The sequence below is a fragment of the Musa acuminata genome, chromosome BXJ3-6, assembly GCF_036884655.1.
Source record: "Musa acuminata AAA Group cultivar baxijiao chromosome BXJ3-6, Cavendish_Baxijiao_AAA, whole genome shotgun sequence".
Taxonomy (NCBI): domain Eukaryota; kingdom Viridiplantae; phylum Streptophyta; class Magnoliopsida; order Zingiberales; family Musaceae; genus Musa; species Musa acuminata.
In genome coordinates this window covers 18,938,142-18,950,421 of record NC_088354.1, presented here as the reverse complement: position 1 = coordinate 18,950,421, position 12,280 = coordinate 18,938,142, and the positions used below count along the sequence as shown (strand labels likewise).

General features: G+C 36.7%; 1 protein-coding gene across 3 annotated transcripts; it reads left to right on the top strand.

Annotated features, from left to right (window-relative positions):
• Positions 1 to 5,574: 5,574 nt before the first annotated feature.
• Positions 5,575 to 11,782, top strand: LOC135640749 (transcription factor bHLH128-like). Of its 3 annotated transcripts, none has more exons than XM_065155463.1 (6): positions 5,575 to 6,091; positions 8,756 to 9,093; positions 9,509 to 9,640; positions 9,919 to 9,984; positions 10,293 to 10,361; positions 11,584 to 11,782. In XM_065155463.1, the coding sequence occupies exons 1-6, from the start codon at positions 5,578 to 5,580 to the stop codon at positions 11,626 to 11,628; spliced, it is 1,164 nt and encodes a 387-aa protein (XP_065011535.1). In that variant the 5' UTR covers positions 5,575 to 5,577; the 3' UTR covers positions 11,629 to 11,782. The 3 variants fall into 3 exon arrangements, 1 of the variants encoding a protein (XP_065011535.1); XR_010497447.1 differs by lacking the exon at positions 11,584 to 11,782 and adding an exon at positions 9,776 to 9,856 and having other exon boundaries at positions 5,622 to 6,091; positions 10,293 to 10,354; XR_010497446.1 differs by lacking the exon at positions 11,584 to 11,782 and having other exon boundaries at positions 5,622 to 6,091; positions 9,776 to 9,984; positions 10,293 to 10,364.
• The last annotated feature ends 498 nt before the right edge of the window (positions 11,783 to 12,280 follow it).

Genomic DNA, 12,280 nt, shown 5'->3' with positions numbered 1-12,280 from the left:
TGCTGCTCAAAGGCTGCAGAAAAGATTCATCTATTGCCTATGAAAAGAGGTGGAATACATGACTATTTATAGGGCTTCTAAACCCTAACTCCTAATATGACTCTTACTTAAGACTCCTACTTCTAACCAACTCCTAATAGGACTCCTAATCAAGACTCCTACTTCTAACCAACTCCTAATAGGACTCTTACTCAAGACTCCTATTCCTTTACAACTCCTTATTCTTCTCTAAGAAATAACCTCCTAACCCTAGCCAGCCACTTCACCTCTTTAATAGGGGTCGACTTAGGTAGGTTTTACATGAATGTCCCTCTCAATTAGGACTCACCTAGCTAGAGTCCTAACAAAACATTTGATATCTCTTCTAGACTTGGATCTTCCTCTATATCCATGTGGATTTCTACTTTGACTTCTTTCACGTCTTTCTTGTTTTTCAGTAACAAATGCACCAGAAGAAGATTCATCATGTTCTTTCCTTCTGGTATATTCATTTAGTAAACTGTCTTTAACCATATCTATAGTTAAAGTTCCCTCTGACGTGGAGTTGCAAATAGTCACTACATACGCTTCCCAACTTTCTAGTAAAGAGCTGAGAAGTAATAATCCTTGCATCTCATCATCTATATTCATTTTCATAGCAACCAACTTATTTACAAGACTCTGAAATAGGCTTATGTGCTCAACAATATTACCACCATCTTTATACTTCAAATTTATAAGTCTTCTAAGGAGAGAAATTCTATTTCCTACTATCTTTTTCGTAAAGAGATTTTCTAACCTTCGTCAAACAACATCAGCTCTGGTTTCCTCTAAAATATGCTCATGCAAGTTTATATCTATCCATCTTCTAATATAGGCAATGACTTTTCTATGTTGAACTTCTCATTCTTCATCGTCCATAGTAGAAGGTTTGTCTTTAACCTTGATAGGCTTATACAAATCTTTGCAATAGAGCAAATCTTCCATCAGACGCCTCTAAGTGGAATAATTTGATAAGTTCAATTTAATCATACCATCTAACTACTTTATTTCAATCACACAAGAAAAACTAGCACCAAACAACCTATTGCTCTAATACCACTTGTTGGGAAAAAATCTGTTAAAGTAGAATATTCTTTTCTCTTTTTGTGTATCAAAATGGGTTCCTCATCAAAATACCAACTTGATATCCAAATGAAAATATCAACTAGCACAGCATAAACAATAGAGCAAAAACTCAATCACACAGTGAGACCAAATCTTTTAACGTGGAAAACCCAATGTGAAAAAAATCACGAGACCGTAGTCCACCTCAAACTTCCACTATCAATAATAATGATAACAGGTTTACAGTAAATCTTCTCTAGAATAACTAGAGGATCATAATAATATCAAGAATATAGATCTTGGCTCTAGCATATCATCATATAGGATGGATCTCCTCAAAAGAGAATTCTAGGTCTCATAAAGTAGGTATAGCAAAAAAGTACCTTAGAGAGAGTAAACTGTAGATCAACACTATTAGGATTGTAGAGTTTGCTGCAAGGATTCTCCACATAAAATTTGGGCCAAAACTGACAACGTTTGGCCACCGATAGTCAAGTAGAAAACTTAAAAACCTAATCTTTCTATCTCCTTCTCTCTCTCTCTTTTGCCGTATGCTGTCGTCGTTCACTGCACGCTCGAACGCTTGCACACTGTGCTCTCTAATTTTCTACCCTCACCTTTTGCCCTTTCTCTCTTAATTATTGATTTGGGTTTATGACCCAAATTGTCCAAGCCCACATATGGGCTGGACCCAACACAATCTTAGGGGATATATGAGTTTCCTTAAGTGAGAAAGTCTCACACACTTTATGACGTATTTAGTTTCTCAAGTTTTAGACTTCCAATCTTCGCATGACGATTCGATAAAATTATTTCAGGAAACCAGTTTTTGTTTCTATTTTTTGCTACACATGTGATACTCCCTAAGGTTTCCCAACAATAATTATAAAAGACTTTATTATATATGGGCCTTTAAAACAAAACATAATTCAAATGATAATATTGAATAATATAAAGCTAACTTATGGTTAAAGATTTTACACATAAATAAAACATCGAGCATAACGAGATTTTTTTTAATTTTTTAATAGATTCATTAAGAATCATTATAATATTAGTGACTCATTATGATTTTAAGTTATATCAGATGGTTGTGAAAATATTTTTTTTGAATAAAAATATAGATAAAAAATTTATATGGATTAACCTAAATAATTCATAAAGAAAAGAAAAAAATATAAACTTTGGCATGCAAATTTAAAAAATCTATTTATGACCATAAATAAGCTTCTAGATAATAGTATATAAAGTTTCATGATATCATTATTTTTTATATTTAAGAAAAATATTATTAATTATTGTTTATATCTGAAAATCAATGAGAACAAACTTATTATATTGGTATTATATGTGGATGATATTTTGTTTGTCAATAGATATCTTAGTTTATTACATAAAAGTAAAATATTTCTCATCAAGAATTTTAAGATGATTAATTTAATTGAGATAACTTATCTTATTAACATAAAGACAATGTTCAACAAATGACAAATGTATAAGATTCAATCAAATCTAGTGGTTTCTAAAATTGACTTGGAAAAGAATCAAATAAAAAATAAATAAAATAAAAAAATAACCTTATGCATGCTATGTTGAAACTCTATTATATGCTTTATTAGAATTGAAAACGGCACTAAGAGAGGTGGTGAATTAGTGCTATCAAAAAACTTTCGATGATTCAAAATATTTTGTTCGATGAAAACCGATATCGAGTGAACTTAACTTAAAGTAAGTGTAAAGTGAAGTGAGCAACAAAATTAGTAAGTAATAAATGTAAATAGCAAAGGAAAAGAGCACACCAGATTTATAGTGGTTCGGTCATCGTGACCTACGTCCACTCCCGATTTCTCCTCCGTTGAGGCCACCAGCTTCCACTATCGATTTTCTTTTAATGGACAAAGATCAACTACCCTCTTACAACTCTTTCTCCTTTTCACATGTTTAGGAGAAAACCTTTAAAAGTCACTCAACCCTCCCTTAAATAGAAATCTAAACTTAGTACAAGAGAGGGAAACTCTCAAGGGATTACAATAGTGTTTTCTCACTTAGATCATAAGTTTTCATTCAAGTTCTTCAATTAACCAAGTAGAGTGTTAGAACCCTTGCAGATTCTAAACTTGGGGTTGATCTCTTTAGGGGATCGACCTCCTTGGAACTCTATAAGGGTTCCTCCCTCCAAGTTGATGCTTAAAGACTGTAGAAAAGATTCATCTATTGCTTATGAAAAGAGGAGGAATACATGACTATTTATAGGGCTTCTAAAACCTAACTCATAATAGGACTCCTCCTCAAGACTCCTACTTCTAACCAACTCTTAATATAACTCCTACTCAAGACTCCTATTCCTTTACAACTCCTTATTCTTCTCTAAGAAACAACCTCCTAACCCTAGTCGGTCTCTCCACCTCTTTAATAGGGGTTGGCTTAGGTAGGTTTTACATGAATGTCCCTCTCAATTAGGACTCTCCAAGCTAGAGTCCTAACAGACCCGCCCTCTTCAAATCAGCCTTGTCCTCGAGGCTAATGATTCATGAATTTTGAAAATTTGATATTCAAGTCGTCATAGTTCTCCCAAGTGGCATCTTCTATTGGTAGGTTCGCCCACTGTATTAGCACTTCATTAGTGGGTCGTCGTCGTCGAGTCACGATCCGTCGATCAATAATGGCACTTGGTTGGGTCTGGAGTTCTCCTTGGGTAGTCTTATTTGGTGGGTGGCTTTGGGCTGTCTCCAAGCACCTATTTATAACTTTCGTCTGGCCATCGGTTTGTGGGTGATATGCCGTACTCCTTTTTAATTTAATATCCTGCATATGGAATAACTTTATCCAAAATCTGTTTGTAAAGATGCAAGTAGAATTTATCATCAGCACAATGCGCCCCTTATAGTATAATTCTTTTGAGTCCCAATTGTAATGAGCCATGGAGCTTGGTGCTTCCTCCAATTTTTTTATAATCTTACTAGTCTATGAATCTTCTTGTCATTCCATCTTAATATCCTCAAGGGAGTCGCTGGTCGGAAGTGAAATGGTCGAAACTTCAGCTTGCTCGGGTAGCTGCGAAAGCGCATCTGCAAGAACATTCTCTTTCCCCTTTTCGTAAGTTATTTCATAATCAAATCCAAGAAGTTTTATTACCCATTTTTGCTGCTCAGGGGATGATATCTTTCGCTCCAAAAAGTACTTGAGGCTTTTATGGTCGGTTTTAATTTGAAATCGTCGACCAATCAAGTAGGGTCTCCACCTCGTTGCTGCGCGCACAATGGCGAGCATCTCCTTATCATATGTTGACTTATTTTAATGGGAGGGAGATAATGCCTTGCTAGTGTATGTAAGTGGTCGACCATCTTGCATGAGAATGGCTCCAATTCCGACTCCTGATGGGTCGGCCTCAATAATGAAGGGTCGGTTGAAATCTGGTAGTGTTAGCACTGGCGTCGTCGTCATGGCTGCCTTAAGTTTGTCGAAGACAGCGGAGGCTCTATCTAGCCATTGGAAGACATCTTTTTCCAGTAAGAAAGTAAGTGGTGCATTGATCTTTCCATAGGTTTTCACGAACTTACAGTAGTAGCCTATTAAACCCAGAAAGCCATGTAGCAATTTTATGTTCCTCGGGGTAGGCCAGTTTTGCATTGCTTCAATTTTGAAGGGGTCCACCATCACACCTTCCTCTGATATGATATGCCCAAGATATTCCACCTTCTGTTGAAGAAAGTAAAAATTCGTAGTGGTTGTTGTGTGTTCAAAAGGTGGTTTTCGGTATGTCTTCTTCGCGTACTCATATTTGATGATACCCGGATCAAAGGTCCAGCTTTGTGAAGATTTGTGTTCCCTTTCATCTAGCAATTCATCTACTATTGGAATAAGGTATTTGTCTTTGATGGTTATGTCATTGAGAGCTCGGTAATCAACGCATATTCACCATGTTCTGTCCTTCTTGCATACAAGTAGCACCGGTGAAGAGTAGAGGTTGCAACTTGGCCGAATAACTCATGTTTCGATCATCTCTTTTACAATCCTTTCTATTTCATCCTTCTGGATATGTACATATTGATATGGCCGAGTATTTGCTGGAGGTTTGCCTGAAAGAATAGTCATATAATGATCATACCGACGGGTAAGAGGTAGGTCGTATGGTTCGTCAAATATATCTGAAAATTCAGCAAGCAAAGGAAGTAGGTTTGGATCTTCAAATTATATTGGTTCTCCCTTAGTTGATTGCTCAAGTTGTACCAAAAATCTATTGTATGCTTTATGCAAAACTTTCTCCATTTGTTACGTGCAAATATATATATATATATATTAGAGAGAGAGAGGAGAGAGACTAACGGGACTTAGCTAATTGTAAAACTTAATATAAAATCTAATTCAAAAGTTAATGTAAGAGAAAAATTCGTAAGGTCCATATTTAAGAAGAAGAAGAATAATAATTTATCCTTAAATAACTCTAACATAATTATATATATTTTGACTGTGGGACCCGCCTTTAAAATCATGTGTCTCGCCACATCATCTCCGACCATGCAAGTGGGAGCACCGTCTGAGAACTTTAAGATGCTTACCACGTTTCGCCAGCTAAAGCAATCGCGGGCCATGAACCACCACCGAAGCCCTCCGGACGGCGGCGGCACAAGGAAGCCGGATATGTTCCCGTCGCCTCACCGGCAGGTGCCCTCCCCGCTGGGCCTGATGCGATACGGGTCGGCGCCGGGGACCTTCCTCTCCGGCGTCGCCGATTCGGTCATCGGGGGAGAAGCGGCAGCGGGCTTCACGAGGAGGCTGTTCCCGGGCGAGTCCCCGTCGCCGGCGTCGGAGTCGAGCTGTAAGTCGGCCGCCTCCGCCGCGGCCCCTTCGTCGCGGGACCTCGAGCACTGCAGGGGCCGAAAGGCAGCGCCGTCCATGGTCGCCGATCCGTCGTCGAGCTGCCCCAAGGGCGGCGACGGTAATCTCCTGCTGAGGCACAGCAGCTCCCCCGCCGACTTCTTCTCCCATCTCATGCTCGACAACGGTCAGCGCTCTCCTCCTCCTCCTGCAACCTTATTCGCGTTTCCCTTTCCTCGTGTGGAATCGGAGGATTCCCGGAATCGTTTCTCCAGACCCTCCTGTTTGAGCAAAACTAACGGCCAGTGGCGGTTTTGAGCGTTTAATTTATTCGATATAACTATTGTTGTGATCCGATCCCATATATTTAAACATTTTTATTGGACGGAGTCACAGTCACGCATGTCCGGGAGGACATCAAATACGATATATATACATATGTATACATACATATGTATACATATGTATGCATACATATGTATGCATACATATGCATACATATGTATGCATACATATGTATGTATACATATGTATACATATGTATATATATTTATATATATATATATACACACATATATATATATATAGACATACATGTATACATATGTATATATATTTATATATATATATATATATATACACACATATATATATATATATAGACATACATATATATATATAGTTTACATTAAATATTGCACCCAAAACAAAAATCCAAACTTTGCACGTCTCCCCCACTGGGTGATGGACCACCCTATAGTGGTCACCCGATTCGTGCAGGGCCCAGCATTGAAGGGTTGACCGTTGACTTTGTCCATCTTGCATGGGGTTTGGTAGCAGGTGAGAGGTTGAATTGATAGGACTTGTTGGGTGGTGTTGAGCTGTTTTGAGTGTGATTAAACACTGAGATGTTGTCAAACAGCCTTGTTTTCTGGTGTTTGTCATGTTTAAGATGATCAAGATGGATTAGAGCATTTAGTATCTCACTGTCACCCAGAGATTTGATGTTCCCCTTTTTACCTGTATGGCTTGCTTTTCATGGAAGTCGTTCATAGAATGTCAAGGTTTGCAACGAACAAGGTTCATTTTAGAGGTAGAAACAGAGGTGGATCAGAAGTATTACTTGCGATGTCAAATGGGTACACATAAGAATCTGATGATATGCTTGAGATCATCATCCTAAGATTCCTAACACATCACCTAAAATATAATAAATTAGAATAAAGGTCATGTCTAGGTGTATTTTATGTTCATCCGCAAATCTCTGCATGAGCTATAATACTGTGTTAGGAGTATCAGACATCAATCTGCATAAATCAATGGTTTGAGTCAATGGAATTACTGCTACAGAAATGTGATACCATTCTCTCTTCTAAATTAAAGCATAATGGGTGTCCAATTTATCAAGATATAATCACAAACTGTAGTTTCTAAATGTTTTGAATTGACTACATGTGATCCTCTTTCAATTGGGTTCTGTTGATGGCAATACTCAATTAATTTGGCTAATATCATTTCTTTTTTCATAATTTTCAATGAATTTCTTTTTGGTCTTCTTCTACCTCTTATTAGCAACTTTAATTAGTGTTAACTTCCCACACCAGCAACACATATATATAGATCTTAGTCATGTCCAAGCTAGTATAATAAGATTTTTCTTAATTTAACCTTGTTTAGTATTATGTATTATTTCCATAAGAACAAGGATATCGTACTCTTATCGTTTCCGTAAAAGATTATATTCACCACAATACCTCTTCTCTAGGGTACTAAATTCAAGCTTTTGCGTATGTTTGTTAATTTTTCTACATTTAATTTATAAAGCATGCAAGGTACCACAACTGTCTTATAAAGTTTTTCGTTTAAGGGACACTTGATGACCACACAATGTTCTAGATGCCCTCACAATTTTTACCATCTTGCTCTGTTATGAGCTCCCATTTGTGTCGAATTAGGTGTCCAAACCATCAAACCTTTTATTATTTTGGATTTTTTTATCAGTCGAAAACTTTATTTTGGAAGTTGAACTTTGTAACTCTAATTTAGAATCTGTCCCTACTCAATTTGATGTCTCATTTGATTTTTGTTGATAGTTATGTAAAACAATAAATTCAGGAAAAAGGAGTTACTGGTGAAATCAAGCTGAATTATCTTACTACAAATCTGATGTCTCATTTGATTTTTGTTACTTGCTTCTGAAATGAATTCAACAATCTAATCATTTATGGTTTTACCAATGCACATTTGTCTCATTTGATTTTTTGTTACTTTCTTCTGAAAAGAATTCAACAATCTAATCGTTTATGGTTTTACCAATGAATTATAGTGTCACAAAGTTGTTAATCCTTGTTTCTGATGACTCCTAGTGCATCCTTAATTTGTGCAGTTTCGATTCTGGCAGATGGTTCATCATGGTAACAGTGCACATTTGAATTTATAAATCAATGGATTTCTGCTATTTAGAAAGCATCATTTGACATGATTCTTTGTTTAATCAAAGAACGTGTTCAGTTCATGAATTCCAAAAGGACTTGATTATATTTAGGAGATACTAGTATATGGAAATAACTCACTGATTTAACATTCTCTGAGTTGGTTCAACATAGATTAGACAACACTGTCTTTGCTTCTTGATGATAAGACTTTTGTACTTCTCGGGTCGTCCATAGGTTGACCAATGCATTTGGAATTTTTGACCGAAAAGCATTATACAATCACGATGCTGTCAAGTTACTTTACAAGAGTGAAGCAGATTCTGCACTGTCCTTTTAGAGAAACAAAATTAATAATTGGAAAAGGAAAGCTTTAAATTCTCTACGGTATAATAACAATTACTTGTGGCATGTGATAGGTTTTTCGGCACTAAGGGATATCAGGAGCTTCTCCCGACCTGGAATAGGAGGTGTCAATGAAATGGCAAGCAGAAGACTGAAATCACAGCTGAGCTTCTCTGGAACAGGCCAACCATCTCAAGTTTCTCAAATCGGCATTCCAGAGATAGGAGACAATGTAGGTTGCAGCAACAATTCTGATGTTAGATCAGGAAGTGTCAGCCAATCTTACATCTCCAGCAACTTTTCAATTGGTTCATGGGATGATACCAATTCAATCATTTTTTCTGCACCTTCAAGCAAACGGGCCAAGGATAACAATGGGGATATTATAACCATGAGCAATATTGAGTCTCAGGTAGCCTTTCTATTCTCCTTATGATAGTAACTGAGGCAGAGGTGCAAGGACAATGTATCCTAGGCAGAGGTACTTGGTAAGCTACACTGCCTATTGTGTGTCACTATTGTGGTTGGTTATCTGATGCAGAAAACAACTTGGGTTGGGGGGTTGACAGGACCCAAGTTTCCTTAAACATCTCTTTCTATTATCCCCTTGGAGTGATCTCAATGAAAAGAATATATGAACAAGTACTACTAAATACTAACAATTAAACAGTGTACATTATCTTAATAAATTATTATGTTCAAATTATTTACTTTTTGCGATGTTTTGATTATATGGACCAGTAAGATCATTCCTCATTCTTTTCTGCCATTATCCTTGATGTCATTGGTTGCAAGCATTAACCTACTTTGTATCTTCATGGTTTCAGTGTAGCTTACCAAGTACAACTCTTGAGATGGATACAATGGATAAGTATCTACAGTTCCAGCATGACCAGGTTCCATTCAAAGTCCGAGCTAAGCGTGGATGCGCCACACATCCCAGGAGTATTGCCGAAAGGGTTAGTAGATCCCAATCTAAATGTTGCACAATATGTATTTGTATATGTGTATATTTATATACATATTCAGATAGATGCTATACTTTGCATGCTAATCTTATTCCAGTTAATTAGTTTTCATTTAAAAAATGGTAGCAAGTGCACAGATCTCCCGCTGGTTGGGGTCTTTAAGAGGGATGCTATACTGTGTGCAGCCTTACCCTTGCTGGTGGAGAGGTTGTTTCTGTGCTTATTAGATATCATATAAGTTTCAAGTTTGATTTCTCCCTCTTTCCCAGGAAAGGAGAACAAGAATTAGTGAGAAATTGAAAAGCCTACAAGATCTCGTGCCAAACATGGACAAGGTAACAACCAAAGAGTTTGTATTTACTGCTAATATAGCCTTTTTTAAGTCTTTGTTGTAATATAAAATCCTTTATGGTTATTCCTCTTTATGATCTTACATGAACCTAATTTATCATTCCTCTTTTTTGCTTTTCCCTTGTATGTCAAAATGGAAATATCAAAGTACATGTATGGTATGGTATCCATACACAATTCAAGAAACACATGGTCAAAATGACTTCAAGACATACTCTTCTTAAGCATTTTTACTGCTTTACCAATTTCAAGCACAGAATAATTTTATATTTTCCTGGTCAAAATGTCACAGCAAACAAGCACTGCAGACATGTTGGACTTGGCTATCGAGCACATCAAAGAGTTGCAGAGCCAACTTCAGGTGAGTATTAAATCATGTCCTGCCTGTTGAAACTCAACTTGGTAATCAATGGTATTCATGCCTGAAGTTTATTAAAATTAGATCTTCTTTCAGTTGAATATTATACTGTGTGATAATAATAATAATTAGTTGCCGAAAGTATGTGAAAGAGACTAAATTCTACAGATGGAAAGCCTGTTACAAGTGACTTGATATGGTCAATTCAATTCACATGGACGAACAACGTATGCTTCTACTATTTTCATTGAGCAAGCAGTAGCATAAATTTTCTCCCTCATTCCATAATTAACAATGTATTTTTATAATCTTTTTATATAAGTAGAACTAGGCTATTTATTTGAACAGAATACATTATGAATAAGTCAAATTAAGAGTGAAACTTAACAGTGTTTTGTTATACCATGTCAAAATAGAGACCGATAAATATTATGACAATCTGGCTAGTTATGTTGTTTCATTGAATAGCATCTGTTCTTCCAAATATTCTTGCGCTGGTCAGATTATGGTGAACTGTGCTTACTTGGGGATCGAAATTTAATTTACATCAGAAAATTCATCTCTTGCTATGCTGCAGAACAATGGTTGTTAGAATGCAGCTATTCACAATGATTCTTCTGATTGGTGATGTGCTTGAAAAGAATGGTAGAAGATCATTCTTTTGGCACTGTCATTGGAGCACCATTTGTCCATTTAATGCTGCTAATGTTAATGCATCAACTTGATTGATTGATGTTTTACATGCACACAGGCATGTGAATAAGATGCAAATGTATATCGAAGTCTCAAAGTTAGAACAAGAAGAAAGATAACATGTTAATATATGTATATTAAGTTTGTATTTATATCCTAGAATAATGAGTAAAATATCGACAGTGCAGCCATATATAAAACAATTCCAAGGTTCGCAATGATGTGACCTGCCTTGCTGAGCCGAATCATCGTATGCATGGTTTCTTGTGTACATTATAGCTGGCCTTCAAGAAAGAAGCTTTCGAGGAAAACATTTTAATCCCTGCAGAGCTAAGGAAAAGCTAGACATTTAAATACATTGAATACCTAGAGGAAGGCGAGCTTTTTGAGCACCTTTAGGGAAGACTCATCCAAAACAATCAACATATTAATTCTACCATCCATATTCATTCTTTGCAGCTTAGGGATAAGCTTCCTGTTTCCATGGATTCGATGCTTGTAATCTTATTCTAGCATTAATTTTCTCATTCAGGTCCTAAAGCAAGAACAAGAGAACTGCAAGTGCAAGAAAGCATGACAGAACTTGCGGTAGACTGTGCTTATGTCTGTAGGAATCTGTTTAGTGCTTACTGTTGGACTAGAGGAACTATCCTTCTGCCAAATTTGGCGAGTGTAGTCTGTAACTATCCTTCTGCCAATCCTTGTGTGATAGATTACATCAATTGTCTGCATTTTTTGTGTTCTCATTGGACTGGCATGAGGTATCTGGCATACGGAGTTCTTCATTTCCCTGATAATAATGAGATTCCTGTGGATTGCTCAAAATTGTGAACTTATGTCTCACATATATCTGAGAATGTCATGAACCTGCAAAATGGAAACCAACCTAGCAGACATCATGATTCATTTTCTGATATAATGTTTGAAATAATAATTATGTGACTAAAGTTTCTTAACCAAGACAAATTCATCTACTTGAAAGGCAGTGTTAGTAAAGGTGAACTTGCATTCATGCAGAAACTTATATTGTTTCTGCAAATGCATACAGGTGTGATCATAATTGCCGATAGTGAGGATTTGTGCAGTCTGTATCAAACTGCTCTCCGAGTTACTTGCTCATGATAATTTTTTCTTGCAGCATTTAAGTGGTGATAGGGCATATTCTAGTACCACCCCTACGGTAACAATCAGCAGCCACGTTAGTGCTAACATGGAGTCTTAGGGCTGAT